This window comes from Dermochelys coriacea, chromosome 23 (assembly GCF_009764565.3).
Source record: "Dermochelys coriacea isolate rDerCor1 chromosome 23, rDerCor1.pri.v4, whole genome shotgun sequence".
In the NCBI taxonomy this organism is placed as follows: Eukaryota; Metazoa; Chordata; order Testudines; family Dermochelyidae; genus Dermochelys; species Dermochelys coriacea.
In genome coordinates, this window is record NC_050090.1 from 2,808,438 (window position 1) to 2,826,038 (window position 17,601).

At 54.5% G+C, this 17,601-nt stretch overlaps 1 protein-coding gene across 1 annotated transcript; it reads right to left on the reverse strand.

The window, feature by feature from the left end:
• Positions 1 to 4,046: 4,046 nt before the first annotated feature.
• ECH1 (enoyl-CoA hydratase 1) lies at positions 4,047 to 16,368 on the reverse strand. The gene is made up of 10 exons (XM_038382231.2): positions 16,220 to 16,368; positions 12,700 to 12,877; positions 11,137 to 11,225; positions 10,516 to 10,640; positions 9,200 to 9,248; positions 8,340 to 8,404; positions 6,148 to 6,218; positions 5,367 to 5,438; positions 4,692 to 4,842; positions 4,047 to 4,254 (listed from the first exon to the last, which is right to left on the reverse strand). Exons 1-10 carry the CDS (start codon positions 16,263 to 16,265, stop codon positions 4,150 to 4,152), a joined length of 951 nt encoding a protein of 316 aa, XP_038238159.1. The 5' UTR covers positions 16,266 to 16,368; the 3' UTR covers positions 4,047 to 4,149.
• Positions 16,369 to 17,601: the final 1,233 nt, after the last annotated feature.

Sequence of the window (17,601 nt, forward strand, 5' to 3'; positions counted from 1 at the left end):
GGGGTTGAGAGTCTGGACTCCTGGGTTCCATCCCCAGCTGTAGGAGGGATTGGGGTCTGGTGGTTAAAGCAGGGTGGGGGGCTGGAGCCAGGACTCCTGGGTTCTATTCTGGAATTGTTCACCCCACAACGTGACTGGAGCAGAGCCCCTGTCCAGTGTCACAGGCGCTTTGTAACCATGGAGCTTGGCCAGTCCGTTTCCCCTCGCGTTCCTGGTGACATCCCCCTTGTGGTGGCTGGGCACTGGGCCCTGCAGAATGGGGTGGGGATGTGGGGGTTAAATCCACACCCACATCCCACTCAGGGCGCCTGAAAGGCAAGAGCAATGCTGGGCTGACCCAAGACAAATACCAAACACACCTGTAACGTAGAGCCTGCATTACTGTTAGTGCCTGAGTGGTACAGCAGCCAGAACTGCAGGGAGTGGGGTCTAGTGGGTAGAGCAGGGGGGCTGGGAGCCAGGACTCCTGGGTTCTATCCCTAGCTCTTGCTCACAGATTTTTTCCATTGACCCAATCCCAGGGCTGACAGCTTAAATTGGGGAGTGGGGGTGGCACTAGACAGGACTCAGCTGCGCCCCCCCCCCTTGTCTTAGGCCTAGGGTTGCCAACCTTCCAGGATTGTCCTGGAGTCTCCAGGAATTAGTCACCTTTAATGGCATGTGACGAGACCTCCAGGAATACGTCCAGCCAAAATTGGCAGCCCTATTTTGGGCCAATCCCTTTTCCTCTCCGTGCCCACATTTCTCCCCCACCATGAGAGCAGCTGATCTTGGAGTCCCGGGTTCAGGGGGCACCTGCAGCTTAGGAAAGGCAAAGGGCCGGGCACTGGGTGGCATGTCCAGCTGGAGGTGAAGGCCCAGCCATCATTGGAGCCAGCACATGGGTAGCGGGTGACCTGGCTTGGAGCTGGGGTACTGGCACAAGGCAGGGGATCTGGGTCTGGGGGAGCAGAGGAGGGGACTCACTGCAGGAGACCAGGGGAAGGCTGGGCACGGCTCCTCCCTATGCCTTTTCCCCCAGGAGGTGCAGCTCTCCAGAGAGCTGTGCCCAGATGACAGGTAGGTGCCGGCCCAGGGCTTTGTTTGCTGAGGAGGGGAGCGTCCCTACCCGACCTCAGCACGGCAGAAAGCAAACACAGGGGGTAGAGGGGGTGCAGCAGGCAGGGGAGGGACTGGCTTCCTCATTGCTAAGCATTGTGGCGGGGCCCCTCGACACTGTGCACGAGGGTGGCTGTGGCATTGGTGTTTCAGATTTTGTGGTTATCAAGGCCAGATCCCGGGCCCTGCCTGCTCCCCCACAGAGCCAGTTCCCCAGAGTTGCGCTGGGATGTGCAAGCTCTGCTCAGACTGGGGCGGCTGTGCACAGGGCTGGGAGCCAGGAACCCCAGCGGTCGTGAGCCGGTTCCCCAGGGGTCGATGTTCTTACGGGCAGTGGCACTGGAGTTATGGCAGCACCTGGGGCCCACCCTTCCCACAATCGGGCTTCATTGGGCCAGGCGCTGCAAAGACCCAGAGCAAGGGACGGGGGTCAAGTCTGGCGTTACGAGTGTTGTGCTTATGATGTGTATTACGGTAGCAGGTGAAATCCGGGCCCCATTGCGCTCCCAGTCTGAATCATTAGTGAAGGGGAGGGGAAACCGAGGCACGGAGAGACATGACTTGCCCAAGGCATGACTAGACCCCAGGCGTCCTGACTCCCAGTGCTGGCCACTGCCTCCCTGTGGGCAGGCTGAGAATTAAGTCACATGCACTCAGCCCGCTTGCTGGGGGGGCGAAGACCAGGGCCCTGGGTCACTCCTCACCCTCAGCTCTGGCTGGAGTGGGGGCTGACCAAATCCAGGCCATTCATGCAGGCTGGCACAGGTCAGAGTCTCTTCCAAGGGCTGAGTCTTCCCCCCACACCAGGGGAAGAGATACAGAGGGGACGGTGCCATGAACCCGCATCACGCCAGCCCAGGCCGGAGGAAGTTTAGCCCCAGGTTGCAGGGTGCCACCTTGGAAGGAGGGCGACTGGCCTGACCTCAGCTGACCCCCAGGCACTGACCCCAATAGCCTTTCCTAGTCCTAGCCTTCGTTGCTGTTTGCTCAGCCTGCAGGACTGTGCCACACAGCTAAATGGGCCAGAAGAGGTGGGGCGGTTGGAAGAGCCAGCGCCCCTTGGCTCTGTGCCCCATCCCCTCCCCACCCAGAGCTTTCTGCGTAGTTGGGTTTTATGGGCTGATTGCTCGTTACATTGGGTAGGAGGTAGCAAAGGTCAGAACTGACTAGGGCAGGGTATGTGGGTGTGCGGGAGTCAGCCCTTACAGGCCCCTGCTACATCAGTGAGCGGCGGTGCCAAGAGAACATTTTCAGCTACAAAAATGCAGATTTGGTGACCGTGGAATTCGGGTCGGTTTCACCAGATGGAGCGGGGTGAAAAAAACCACTCCCCACAAAAGGCTGGTGAATTGCTTCGATTTGCCACGTCCTCCTGTGTAAACCAAGCAAGCCAACCCCCTCCCCACCCCACTTCCCCTTCCAACAGGAGGAAAAAACCAGCTCAATATTTTTGCTGCCCTGAAATGAAGCTTTTTAAAGCTTTTCAATGCAGCACAAGGTCAACCCCATGAACTGGTGGGTCAACCCCAAGGGGAAACCTCAGAGCTGCGCCAGCTTTGGCGATCACAGTGCATGTGGGTGGCGCCAGCCTGGATGGCTCGTGGATTTCAGCACCACTAGGAGCCTGGGGCAGCGGGTGCATCAACATACAGGGCTCCCTGGCGCTGGTCTTACCCTACTAGTCGCTTACGGTCTCGGCTGAAAGTCTGTGGCAGATTGGGCATCATACAGGAAACATGCGAGACGTGTTGTCTGTAGGTCTGTGCATTGGGGTGCACAGACACCTGCCAGGCATCAGGTACAGCCCCTGTCCCGCTCTGAGGCTGCTCCCGTGCCAATTTCACAACGGTCACCCACTGCCAGGCGAAGCAAAATGCTGCTCAGTAGGGTTGGTCCTCTTGGAAAACAACCCAAAACTGCAGGGAGTAAAGCCCATGAACTGCTGGAGCTATAACTGGGGGGTTTGTGTGTGTATGCAGCAGTTCTCCCGCCCCCCCGGTTATCCTTCACCCAGGCTGCTAACTGGGTCTGTTTCGTGAAAGGGGGCCCACCGCCAGGCTTGCCTGACACTGGTGGAAGGAGAGGACTCGTCCCTGCCAAGCTTGCGGCTTACCGGCCACTGAAACTGTTTGTTAAATAAACGTGGCCTTGTTTTCACTACAACCCCCCGCGGTGCTGTGTGTCCAGGGGTGCAGCATTCGATGGTGTAAGGAACAAGGGGTGGCACCTGTTCCTGTGGGAACAGTGCGGATGGTAGGTCTGTGAGCAGCCCGGGGCTGGACACTCCAAGGAGACGCTGAGAGTTTGCAAAGTGCCCATCTCTGGCCGGGTGGGCGAGGGAAGCGCTTGTGTGGCCCATGGAGGCAAGGAGCCGACCCTGGCAAGGACCCACAAGGCTCCCTCATGCTAAGGGCAGGTGAGAGCAAATTGCCTCTGTACTCTGGGACGCATCAAACCCCCTTTCCCCTGGAGGGCTCCCCTCCCACCAGCCCGCTTTAGCTCTGCTGCCTGAGCCAGCAGCAAGGGGGCAGAGAGCACCTGCTGTACGGCCAAGGCCAGGGCAGGGTAAGCCCTCCCGCTCCCCTGGGGCTGGTGCCCCCCATCTATACCCCTTCCTAGGGGCAGCATTGCTCATGCCCCACTTCAGCCTCTGCCAGCTGCCTGGCGTAGGCCTGAGAGTCCCACCTTCCCCCTCCACTACCTTGGGGGCAGAAAGAGGAGGTCCTGCCTTCCCCCTCCACCACCTGGAGTGGCTATTCCCTGCCTTAGCCCCTGCCCCTTGCCACTTTCCAGCTGCCACCTTGGGCTCCCTTTCTCCCATGCTGCCACGTTCAAACCCTGGACCCCTCAGCAGCTGAGCCCAGACCTCATGCAGCAGAGGGCAACTTTGCTTGGTTTCAGTTTATTAATAACTCAGCAGAAAAAGCCACCCATGAGATGAACCCAGAGCTATGAAACAAGCTTTAGGGGCCAGCATAGACCCCGAGGCCTGACCCAGAAAGGGGGGTCACACTAAAGGCACCGTGGGCTAACAGTTCGATTGAGCCACAGCTACATCTTGGAGTACACGATGTCCTTGATGCTCTTCTTCTCCATGGCAGCCTGAGCAGATTTCACGAGGTCCTCGGTCTGCAGCATGCTCATGTTCCAGGTGGCCTAGGGGAGGCACAGCAGGTAAAGGGGGGGCAGGAGAGCCACTGAGGGGAGGGAAATGCAATGGGCCTTTCCCCTCTAGCCACCACAGGAGGCCGCAGGCAGAGTTCCAGGGCACAACTGCGTCTCAGGGGCTGGGATAGCAGGGGTTGAGGGGCACCGGCAGAGCTCTGTGTGGGGTGCCTGTGGGCTGCAGGTTGGGAATGAGGGACACTGGCAGAGCTGTGGATAAGGAGCCTGTGGGTGCAGGTCAGGGTTAAGGGACACCGGCAGAGCTGCAGGTGGGGAGACCAGGAGGCTGCAGATCTGGATTGAGGGGCACTGGCACAGCTGTGTGTAGGGAGCCCAGGGGCTGGGAAGGAGCAGCATCCACAGAGCTGTGGGTGGGGACCCCAGGGGACTGTGGATCAGGGCTAGGGGGCAGGCGCTTGAGTGCTCACCATGTACCGCAGGCCCTCGGACACGGAGTGGTCCCTGGAGTACACTAGGTTGACCTTGGTGCTCTGCACGGCCACGGGGCTCTTGCCAGCGATGTTGGCTGCCAGCTCGAAGGCGCCCTCCAGCATGGCCTGCTTGTCCTGGAAAACCCGGCTGGAGAGAGGGGAGGAGCCATGCGATGCTAAGGCGGGTGCTCCGATCCCCAGAGCTGGGACACCACGCCCCCCACCTTGCAGATGGGACAGAACCAGTTCGCAGCAGCGGGGTCTCCAGCCAATCGCGGTGCACATCCCGACAGGGGGCATGGCCCAGACCCCTCCCAGTGGCTCTACCCATAGACCCATGCAGGGGGGAAAGGAAGCCCTCAGCCTCATGGGCCTGTCTGCACTCGGGAGCATGACCCCACTCCTCACAAATTGGGAGAAGGTCGAGTCACATGCAGGACGACTCGGTTCCAGCCCCAGCTCTGGGAGGGGAGGGGATCTAGTAGTTGGGCCGCAGGGAGCCAGGACTCCTGGGTCTCCTCTCAAAACAGCCAGACTTAGGAGAAGCCCCCAACCCCTCTCTGTGCCTCCCTTTAGCCACCTGTGTGCTGGAGGTACAGGCTGCTTTGCCTCTGGAAGGGGGGGAGCGAGGGCATTCGCTCCCCTGGGTAACATGCTCATGGAGGCAGCTACCTGACCAGGCCACGGCTCTCAGCTTCTGGAGCTAGCATCTTGCGGGCGGTGAAGGCCAGTTCATTCACCAGGCTGGGGAGAGAGAGCACAGGGGCAGGTGTGGATGTGACACACACACACACACACCCCCTACGTCTCTTGGGGAGAGGCTGCACCTTGCCAGTTATGCTGTACAGATCCCTCCTCCATGTCTCCCCTCTCCCTCTGCCAGCACAGCAAGCCTGCAGCCCTGCCCTGTCAGAAACACAGCTACTCCCCGACACCCAGCCAGCTTTCAGGGGTGCTGGACGGCCAGTGGGGAGCACTAGGTGGGGGAGAATGGATCCTAAATCCTCTTGCTCTTCAGCTGGGCCAGAGCTCCCTGCAGTCTCTCTAAGTGCCACGAGGTGCCATTCCTGCCTTGAGCTGTTCCCACTCCCCTCCCCAGCAAGGTCCCATGGGCAAAGGCCACAGGGTGATGCATGAGCCAGCCTAGAACATGGCCAATTCAATTAAAGGAGCCTGGCCAGGCAAAGCCAGCAATGCTCGAATTGCAAGGCAAAGACGGGGTCAAAGGTGGAAACGACTCCCCACAATGGAGCGTGGGCCCGGAGGAGCGTGAAAGGGGCATTTTTCCAGGCACTGGCGCTCAGATTCTGTGGCACACAACATAACCCCCAGGGCTGTTAGCCTACCCACGGATCTGCCAGATCTCAGTCAACTGACTGCCCCTTTTAATGGGGTTGGGGAGAATCTAGGCTCTGACCCATCCCCACGTTTGAAACCAGCTGCAGGCACATACCTCTGGTTCCCGATGATCTTGGGCAAGCGCTGCAGCGTGCCCACATCTGCCGCAAGCCCGATATCCACCTCCTGCAAGTGGGGAGAGAAGGGCAGGGATCAGACACCCTCATGCCTAGACGCGAGGCAGAAGGGGCATCAGCTCACTGGGCCACACAACACAAGGGAGCTGCACCGTGGGGGGGGGGGGGCAGGGTGTGTGTGATTCTGTTACCATGATCCACGGGGAAATGGCCCCGGCTACACAATGGCAGCAGGGACGGAACCCTGGTCTTAAACCACAAACCTCTTCTACCTCAGCTAAAAAACCCAGCTCTGCTGGCCAAGGCTGCAGAATGCAAAGACATATGTGGCCCAGCCACCACTAGAGGGAGCCACGTGGAGCTGGGGTAAGGAAGGCAGCTGTAGTAATTGTTGCAGAGGGAAATGGCACATTTGCCAGCCCATCACTCTGCTTCTATCAGCCACCCTCTTTTTTGCCTTTGACAACAAACTCTTCCAAGCAGCTTTCAGAGTAGCAGCCATGTTAGTCTGTATTCGCAAAAAGAAAAGGAGTACTTGTGGCACCTTAGAGACTAACAAATAAGCTTATGCTCAAATAAATTTGTTAGTCTCTAAGGTGCCACAAGTACTCCTTTTCTTCTTCCAAGCAGCGACTGTCTTGCTATATCTGTCCAGCACTCGCTACCACAATCCTGTGATGGACTGAAAAGTGGGTTACAATTGTGATCTGTCACTTTAAATGTTCTGGGGTTTTTCTGGTCCTGCTGGCAGGCCAGGGGGGCGCTGTAGGAAAACGTGAGATCGGACTCAGTCAGCGAAGAGCCAGCTCAGAGCAAACTAGGGTGAGCTGAGCCCCTCTGACTCAAAGAGCAGCCTGCTTTGTCTTGCTGTTTTGGGGCGCTGGTGTGTTAGGGTTGTGGAGTCTAAGAAATAAAGTGTTATGCAGCAACCTTCCAGCGAGAGTATTGTGTTTTTATTTAACTTCTGTGTGTGTATGCCACTAACATAACTAACGCATCGTCACTAAGCTACAGAGTTGACATAAATAGGTTCTCTGGGCTACTGGTTCAGGCTCTCAGCATACTCAAGCATCAGTTCAAATCCCGAAGGGGTTTGGCAGAACCATGAAAGGCAACTGTGACTCAGGGACCTCTTGATACCACTGGGTCACACTGGTCATTGTAATCATTGTAAGATTTAAGTACAGAAAATAGTGAGGAGTTAAATATATATGTTGAAAATTCTGTTTTTTAGGGCTGTAGTTGTAAGCTGGTCACTCAAGCGTAGCATGCCTTGAGACAAACATTTCCAGACGGGATGGGAGACTCTTCTCTCACTGTGTGTCATACAGTAGGCGTCTATTAGCATGCCAATGCCAGTGAAGCGCTCGCAGAGGCAGAGACAACAGAAGGAAAATTAACAAGAAGAGGTAAACAGCGGGGGAAGAGAAGAGATGCCCTGTTTTGAGGTGAACATCACAGGTCTGTTTTTGGTATATTTGGCATCTTTCGCCTAGGAAGTAAACTGGTTGAAAACACTGGGGTTATGCTAGCTTATAGGAGACAGGGGGATGTCCTGTTAGTGAAAGGGAGGCTCTAAGAAGCCTTATAATTTTGTTTTATATGTAACCGTAGATGTATTCCAATCTTCTGACTTGCTAGCACTTGAATCTCCGTTTGACAAATTTATTCTCACTCTACGTAATTGTATGGAGTCTTACAAGCTGGAGTGTATTTTTCTTTTGGGAATAGTGGATCTGAGAGTTCTGCAAGCTTTCTGTGCTGCAGGGGCTGGAGACTCCAGAGGGATGATCCGAGGGCTCAGGAGTTAGCGTGTGCCTATCGCTACCTGTACACAGGGAGCAGGGCCAGAGGCTGGTGGTTTCAGGGCACTGATCCACAGACCAGACTGCCTCATGGTAAAGGCAGTTGGCAGCGAGGTGCCTGAAAACCCTGGATACCCCTGGGAAGCATCAAATGAGCTCGGATTCTGGAGGACAATTGCACAGGTGCGTAAATGCCTTATATTCCGTGGTGTGGAAAACATAGAGCAGTGCTGCTGGCATGTTATAAGTAACAGAGCCAGAAAAGCACACTGCTGTCACCAGCATGCCCCAAAACATGCTTAAAAAGCCAGCAACGATCAGATTGCTGCCCTCAAGGGCAGGGCGGCAGAGAGCCCAGGACATACCTTCACTTGGAACCATGCATCCTGGGTGCAATACCGGATATCACAGGCAGAGATCAGGTCTACACCTGCAAAGGGAACCGACAGTCATTCTGGTCCTGCCATAACATTCCCACACCTCCACCCTTTCCGCTTTCCTGTCCTCGTTCTCCCTCTCTCTGGTGCCAGGAGTCTCCAGGGAGATTCAGACAAGGCTTCCCCTTGGGGCATCCCCTATACGGATGGGTGCAGGGCACCCCCTAGTGCTGCACGGGGCTCAGTACTAACTCAGAGGGAAGGGCGCCCCCCAGTGCTGCATGGGGTTCGGTACTAACTCAGAGGGAAGGGTATCAGGGGGTAGCTGTGTTAGTCTGGATCTGTAGAAGCAGCAAAGAGTCCTGTGGCACCTTATAGACTAACAGATGTATTCGAGTATAAGCTTTCGTGGGTGAATACCCATGCATGCATCCGACGATGTGGGTATTCACCCATCAAAGCTTATGGTCCAATACGTCTGTTAGTCTATAAGGTGCCACAGGACTCTTTGCCGCTTTTTCAGAGGGAAGGGTGCCCCCAACTGATTCACTGATATAACTGCTGGCTTTCTCGAAGGCCCGATTCGATCCCTGGCTTTGCTGTGAGTTTGCCAACGAGTGTCGGTTCTGAGGGCAGTTTGGACGCTACTCTGCTGGGAGTCGAACCCTCATCGCACACAGCCTACGGAACAGCCAGCGCCTTCGGTCCCTCACGGTCTGTGCCAGTTTGGAAACGGATCTAAGAGGTGAAAGGCTCTGCAGCCTATTGCTGATTCCAGCCCATCTTACCCCCAAGAGGAGCCCTGAGCTAACACAGCCCCGCCCCATACCCAATCCAACGGGCCTCACCTCCCCCAATGCAGCCTCCATGGACAGCGGCAATCACAGGCTTCGGACACTGGAAGAAAACCAAGAGGACGTTAATCACAGAGGAGCCAAAGCAAATCAGCCCCTGCCCAGCTCAGAAACCCACAACTAAGGGTAGCAGGGACCTTGGCTCGTCAGGGCTCCAGTCCCTTCTAAGCCCTGCTCTGTCCAGATGGGCCAGGTTCTTGCTCACATCCTGATTTCAGGACTGACAGTGGGGCCACGAGAAGCTGGGGGTTGCAGGGAAGCCCTGATACAATGAGAGAAGGGCAGGCGTACACCACACACAAGGGCAGGAAACAATCCCCCAAGGAGGGTTGGTGCAGGGAACTACAGTGCTAGCCAGGGGTCAGGGAGGCAGTGCCAGGAAGATGCTTGGATGCAGTTCTTGGTGATCCCGGACATGTTACTGTTATTTGTGTTATCGTAGGGCCATGAACTCTAGTCATGAACCAGGCCCCCCTGGTGCTAGGCACTGTATATTTTTATTGCTATTAGGTATATTATGGTAGCACCCAGGTGCCCAGTCATGGCCCATCCCCCACTGTGCCAGGCGCTGTATATTTTTATTACTATTAGGGGTATTACAGTAGCATTGCCCCAACTTGTCGCGCAAATATCTTGGGACCAACATGGCTACAACAACACTGTAAGCGACGAGTGATGAAATTTAAGAATGTATTATATGATTATATTAAAGGAAGCATGCACAAAAGACTTTACAGCATAATAATTTTATATTTATACTTGCATTTTAAGATGAAATAACTAAGGGGCAATTCATTTTTTTTGATGAAGAAATGGATAAAGGATTTTTTCTTCAGCTGTGCATGAAGCTTTCTATAAATTGGAAGCTACCCTATTTATAATGAATTATAAGCTGATTAATATTAAATTTACTTTTTTGCTATTATATTTAATTTTTGTACTCTGATATGTTATTGGCTATTAATAATATTATTTTAATTATCATTTGCATCAATACAAATTCTGCAGTTGCTAATATTTCAAACCATGTAAAAATTCCCCTTATACCACTTGTTAAAATGAAAACATATTGATGACCACGACCCAAGGTTGTGGCTGGAGTCACAACTATTCATACTTTTTATTTACTCCTCCTAACAAACTTAACTTTAGCTAGTCTGAAGCCTGAAGTTTAGGCTTTAAGGCCTGCTTTCTACTTGCATTTCCTACACACTTGATTAGCATAAGCAAATGTTTCCCTCCTAGTCCACACCAGGCAAGAACAGCTTCCTGGCAGGACAGGTGCTTGTGTCCCTGCCAAGCTTCCTCACCCTCTCCAGCACAGTGAAGCTCTCCTGATACTCCCTGATCTTCTTGCGCACGTTCCATGCCTTGCGAGCCGTGTCATCCCCTTCCACCATCAGGAACACGCTGCCCATCTCCATGAGGTCAATGCCTACGGCAGGGAGGTGGGGGTAGGAGGGAAAAATCACACACACCCCTACTTCAATCACAAGAGTAACAATCGACCTCCCCGTACCCCTGCAGGCCCAAATCTAGGGATCTGGACACTCAGCTGCTAAGACACTGACTATTAGTGGCGAGGTCAGGGTTCCCGGGATCATGCCCGAAACTGATGTTGCTCCTACCTTCCCCACCTAGGGGAGATGCACTGAGACTGGCCCAGGATGGCTTCTACTGGCCCGGCCCAGCAGGAGGCGATTCCTGGCTCAGACCAGAGTAGTCCTGACAGGGGGAGGCAATGCTGGAACTGGCCCAGCGCAGCTCCTAAACCCAGCAATGTCCGCTGAAAGAACCTCTTGCATAGTGACTGGTCACTATCACAAGCTGAGAGCTGGCCTCCAGCCAGCAGGAAACCCACCCCATCTCCACAACACATAAGCCACTCGTCTGAGGCTCCCCCCATGTCCAGCACATTCGAGTTTCCTTACCGGCAGTGAATAGCTTCCCGGCACCCGACACCACCACCGCATGGCACTCTGAGTCCTGGGCGATCTTGTTAAAACACTCCACCATCTCCCTGCAGGGATCAGAGCAACGGGAGATTAGCCAGGCTCTCGCTAGAGGAACAGTTACTTCAGCCACCCCAAAAAAATTACAAAAACCCTCACCCCTAATTCTTGAGAGCACCCCCCCACCCCTAGGGGCAAGAAGGGAGTTCAGACTCAGACCCATTGGCTGATCCAAGATTAGTCCCACCGGGCACCAGGCTGAGACCCAACCAGCTCCGACAAGTTGTTGGATGTCAGTTGGGGACAAGGCTCTTACGCGGCAAAGACAGTTGGATTAGAGGACGGCACAGCACGAGCACAAGAGAATCAAAACCACCTTTGTTTTTGATCTCTTGGGTGGTGTGGGATCAGAGACAGGTTAAAAACGGGGGAGGACATGGAAACATCCCAGCTCAGGGTGAGGATGGTAAAGCATCAGCGACCCCGGCTAAGAACACCCTATCGGCAGCATCTCACCAGGAAACGTGCTGCTTTAGTAGAGGACTTTATAGGCCAGCTGCGCTGAAAATGAATCCGCGGCAGAGCCAGGAATCGAACCCAGGTCTTCTCAGCCCCAGCCCCTAACCACAAACCCTCCTTTCACCAGACCTCTCCAGTTCACCAAGACTGCTCCCAGCCATTTCAGGAAATCAGCTGTGACTGCTCCCAATACAGCTTCCTCCCATGACACATCCCCTCTTTCCAGGGCTTCTCAACCCATGGGTTGCAACTTCGGTGGCTAGAATATGTCAAATGGCCAGGCGGGAGGCCTGTGGGGGGAGGGAGGGAGGGTGTCCTGCCCCCAGGGTGGGATGGGAGAGCTGCAGAGCTCGCCATGCATGCATCCCACAATGGCAGTTCCAGTCCCGTGGGGCTGGCTGGGCACAGCTCCCCACTCTGAGCGCTGTTACATGGTGCACACTGTTGCAAGTTTGACCAGTCCACCCCTCCATCATGACAAAGGGATGGTTGGGCCAAATCTGAGTGGCGCTGCATCCCCGTACCCCAGGTTGCCACACGGGAAGCAGAGCCAAGCCAGCCCTTAGGAACAGGAGCCACTGCTGTGGTACGCATGGTGTACCTAGTACATACCACATTGATGTATATATTCTACAGCAAGGGTAAGAAATATGTAGTAAGGCAGATGTGGGTTTTTTTTAGCACTACAGCTATTTACTGGGTTACAACAGGCCATCAAGGTTTACAAATGGGTCCTAATGCCAAAATCACTGCTCTCCAATGCTGTCCCGCCCTGATGCTGTCACATTCGGTTTGAGTTCACTGGGACAGAAATCTGATTGAGATTTGACCCAGTTCACCCACCGCCTGGCAGAGCAACGTGTGCTGTCGACACCACAAAAACAGCCAGTAACTGGCTGCTTCCCTTCCCTTGCTTGTTTCTTGTTGTCTAGGGATACAATCTAGCCGCAGCAGAGGGGGGCAGGAGCGGGAGCGCTAGAGGACCTCTCAAGGGCTCCTCCAGCCCAGTGTTCCTAGGATTACCTCCAGAACGCTGCATTCATGGCGTTCCGTTTGTCCGGCCGGTTCAGCTCCACATGGAACACTTTCTCCCGCACCCTGGACACCTTCAGAGTCTCATAGCTGTGAGATGCATGGGGCTGCTCTGGGGCTGAAGACATGGCTCTGAAGCTAAGCAGTGGCTGAATCTGAGCGGACAGCTCTGGGAAAAGAGACACACGGCCCATTAACATCAGGGATCCCAGCAAAGGAGAATTCCCAGGGGGTACTGGGCTGCACTATTAAATGGGGCAGAGATTGGTAAACGTAAGAGGAGCCGTACAGCCCAATGGATAGGGCACAGGGTTCTGTTCTTGGCTCTGCCACAGACCTCAAACACATCCCTTTCCCCCATACCTCAGTTTCCCTTCCCACTCCTTGTCTATTTCATCTGTAAGCTCTGACACAGAGACTGTCTGCATATTCCACAGCACAAAGGGGCCTATGGGTACATTCAGCACCCCCTACTGACTGCTGTGGGAGCTGTTCTGGGCTTGGCCCTTTTGAAAGTCACTGCCCAAGTCAGAATTTCACAGCCCAAATGGTGGAACCCAAGTTACAGCGTCACAGCCTCCATTTTCCTTGCCACACAAAGATTAAAGTTTAGTGCTGCCTCTAATTTTCAACGCGTCTTGGCAGAGGTGAGGGTTTGGAAGAATAATTAACCAGGGGGCTGCATGGAGATTGAGCAACACAGAGCACATAAGGAAGCGGGTGTACTTTGAGAAAAGGAGGCGGGTGGGTTACGTTTTTCCAGGTGGTGCTTGTTGAAAACTTCCTCAAGGTGCGGAATTTATTATGCAATTTTATTTACACAGTGGTCCCTCTCCCCCAATTTTATCACAGAAAAAACACCCAGACTTTTCTCAGTCCTTCCTAGGGAATCTCAAACCTGCACAACTTGGGCAGTTTTATTTGTATGTGAATGAGCAGACTGCTCCCTTGTTCATCTGCAGTGCCTTAATCCTCACCACCCACGTGCAGGGGAGCAATTTTAGCTGTATTTGGCAAATTGGGCAAACTGAGGCATAAAGTGGGGAAGTGACTTGCAGCATCTGGAAAGGTTTCAGAGTAGCAGCCATGTTAGTCTGTATCTGCAAAAAGAAAAGGAGGACTTGTGGCACCTTAGAGACTAAAGAGAAGCCGGAGTCCAAGCCCCACACCCCTCTTGATTCTACCCACTAGAACACACTCCCTCTCAGAGCTAAGAACTGAACCCAAGTCTCCACTCTCAGCCCCTTGTTCTAACTACTGGACACCATTGTCCTCCCACAGCTAGGGATAGAACCCAGGAGTCCTGACTCCCATCCTTCCTGCTCTAACCACTAGACACCACGCCCCTGCCAGAGCTGGGATAGAACCCAGGAGTCTTGACTCCTTGCCCTCCACTCTAACCATCCCTGTTGGGGCCAGCTCCATCACCGACCTGTGCCGTGACCTCAGGCAAGTCCCTTCCCCACTCTGCACCTCAGTTTCCCCAGCTATAGAACAAGGACACTGAGCTACTTCACAGGGCTGTGAGGCTGAATTCACTTGTGTCCACAAAGGGCTTTAGGATGTTTGGACAGAAGAGGTAAGAGAAGGGGGACATAAAACCCTCTGAATACCCCGTGCATTCTGGGACAATACTCAACGCTGCACATCAGTGCGGTGCTATCTGAAACGCAACCTTTCCCCTAGTGTCCTTTGAACAGGCTTTTGGAGTCTGACTCATAAATAGCATGTTCACATTGGAGGGGCAGGGGAGAGAGATATTCAGATCTGTTTGCACTCAGAAGCAATTGGGCAACAGGTAACTCCTGCCCAAGTCTTTCACCAGGGCCGAGCCTGGATGCTCAGGGCACCCTGCTTTGCTTCCGTTTGGAAAATGTTTTCTCCAAAAAGATTCCCACACACGTGCACCCAGCAGAAGCCCCAGGAATTGGAGCAGGTCCCGATCTAGCTATCTTCAGTACTTCTATGCCACCGCCACGTCCTCCCTTCGCATCGTGGTCTTGGACACCATCCGATGGTCCAGGGACATCTACATCGTACACATCACCGGCCACCGACAGTACCAGGAGGTGTGAGCCGGTACAACATCATGCATCCACTATGGGAAAGGGACTGAGAGACTTTTTCCATTGGACCATATGAACCGGAACCATAAACTCACTGAACATTAAATCCCTTCAAATGAAGGTAGATCCATCCTCATCATCGTATCCACTCATTATACTCCACACCTGAACATAGCCATTATATGGACAACATACCCCCATATCTCAATGTCTGAACTTTGACCCGTTAAACTTTTACCCCCAATCGGGGAGATTGCAGATTATGTATTCCTTACGCCACCCGCTCCTAAACTGAATTTCTCACCCCTTGATAATCTGTACCTTATTCCTTGATAACCAGAAACGTCTACGTTTAAACTCTGTACCGTTTTCTTTTTACTTCAACGTCCCCTTAATAAAATTATTAAATCTGAGCATTGCCCAATCCTGCAGTGAGCGAGGGCAGGGCTGGGCTAGTATTCCCATTGTACAACTGGGAAAACCGAGGGCTTGTCTACTCTTGAAACGCTTCAGCGGCACAGCGCTTCAGCGTAGACGCGACCGACAGCGATGGCAGAGGTTCTCCCGTAGGCAATCCACCTTCCCGAGAGGCGGTAGCTCGGACAACTGAAGAATTATCTACATATGGGGGGTGGGGGGGTTAGGACGGCATAACTGCATGGCTCGGCGAGTGGGGATTTTTCACACCGCTGCGCAACATAGCTAGGGGTCAACCTAAGTTTTTAGCGTAGGCCAGGCCCGAGAAACGGTGCGAACAAGGGACTTGCCCCAGACCACACAGGGGACCCCTGAGCGGGGTGGGAGAGGAGACACTGAAGACACCTAGATCTCTCAAGGCCCGGCCCGGCAGGTTAACCACTGGTTCGTCCTTCCTCTCGAGGCCCCAGACTTGCCAGCTGATCCACGCAGACACCCGCCGACTTATTTCAACGCGAGTCGGCCCAGGCCGTTTACAGCTCCCACCGTAGCTGGGTCCATAGGCCGCGTCCGGGCGCACGTAGAACGGCGCCCAGCTCGTCGCACCCGCAGGCCACGAGAAGCAGGTCGACGGCCTTGTGCCCGTTTTACAGGTGGGGAAACCGAGGCAGGGAGCAGGGACTTGCATCCCAGGCCTGGGCTCTGCCCACCGGCTCCCCACTGCCTCTGTCAGACGCACCTACCTGTTCACCGGGGGGGGCACATACGCCCCTTGGGCGCATCGAGCCCCCGGGGACCTGCAGCTGGGGGGGGCTACAGGAAATTAGGGGGAGGGGCAGCAGGAGAGAACAAGATCCCGGGGGGGGCCCATACCATGCCCAGGAGGGGGGCGACCCTGGCCCCCCCCTCCCCGGCTGAGAAGTGTGTGTGGGGGGCTCCTAACTTGGGGGGGCTGGACATGAAGGGGATTCGCCCCCCCCCGACTGACACCGCGAGGGGGGGGGGTCAGAGCGTCCCGGTTCCCTCACGTCTCCTCAGCAGCCCCCGCAGGACGGAGCCAGCAACCGCCGCCATCGAAGCCTCCCGCGCTCCGGCCTCGCGCTGCGGCCGCTACCAGCCGCGGCTCGCGCGCCCGGTCCAGGGCAGCGCAGCCGCCGTAGCCCCCTGACGCGAAGCCCCGCCCCCGCCGCCATTTTAACTAATGGCACACCGAAGGGAAGATGGCGGCCTGTCTCAGCCCCCCTCCTTCCGCCATGACACCCAGCGAGGCGGAAGTGACCAGTCCGCCATGACACCCAGCGAGGCGGAAGGGCGCCAGTCCGCCATGACACCTACAGAGGCGGAAGTGGCACCCAACAACTGCTACAGAGGCACATGGGGGAGCTGCAGGAGGCTCCCCAGGGGAGTGGAGGTGGTGGTGGCAGCATACAGCCACTGCAGCATGGGAGGCCCAGGCCTCATCTCTCCCTTTGCCCCCCCATGCCCCAGAGGGGGGCCCAGCCACTGCTCCAGGGGATGCCCCTGCCCCAGCCCATCCCACTCCCTGCTGCCCCCCGTGTAGCATCCCACTCAGCCCAAAAGAACCCAGCCTTTGTCAGCCCCCCATAAACCTCCCCGCTCATCCGGGCAGAGGGGAAGGTGCCTCTGTCCCCCTCCCCGCACCTTTCTGGGGGGCTTTTAGGTTTATTTTGGGTGGCATCGTACAGACCAAGCAGCAAGGCGGGCCCTGGTTTCTGGTGACTCCCGGCTGCAGTTGTTGAGTTGTTGGAAGTAAGGATTTACTCAGCACTGCCTCCATAAGTCGCTGAGGACACAAAGATGCCTTCCCCAAAGCACGGTCTAGCTTAAACACACAAGGGGACAGCTTGTTTAATTAAAGGGCACAATATTATACAGGTGTTATTGTGCATGGACAGTTGGGGCAGTTTAATTTAAAATCTGTTCCTAATGGTCTTTAAATGTCTGCTGGGGATGTTTAATTTAAGTTAAAGGTGCAACTTTTGTTAAAAAGCATTTAACAAGGCAGAATTTTCTTGCACTGGCAAAGCTTTATAGTGTCTGATAAACCATCTCGATTCATGGTTCTATTCTAAAACGCCAATAATGAACATTGGAAAACAGAATCCCAACGACATATACACAATGATGGGATCTAAATTAGCTGTTCCCACTCAAGAAAGGTCTTGGAATCATTGTGGCTAGTTCTCTGAAAACATCTGCTCAATATGCAGGCATCAGTCAAAAAAGCTCACAGTGTTATGAACAATTAGGAAAGGGATAGAAAAGACAAAAATCTATTACTATGGTATAAATCCCACACCTTGAATATTGCATGCAGTTCTGGTCAACCCATCTCAAAAAAGATGATAGAATTGGAAAAAAGTACCGAGAAGAGTAATAAAAAATGATT

What these genes read in the sequence shown, in the direction of transcription:
- ECH1 (XM_038382231.2), bottom strand. Translation starts at nt 16,265, where the DNA reads ATGGCGGCGGTTGCTGGCTCCGTCCTGCGGGGGCTGCTGAGGAGAC. An exon ending in GCGGGGGCTGCTGAGGAGAC is followed by an intron (nt 12,878 to 16,219) that starts GTGAGGGAACCG and finishes CTCTTTTCCCAG; the next exon opens with AGCTGTCCGCTCAGATTCAG. An exon ending in ATGAATGCAGCGTTCTGGAG is followed by an intron (nt 11,226 to 12,699) that starts GTAATCCTAGGA and finishes TGATCCCTGCAG; the next exon opens with GGAGATGGTGGAGTGTTTTA.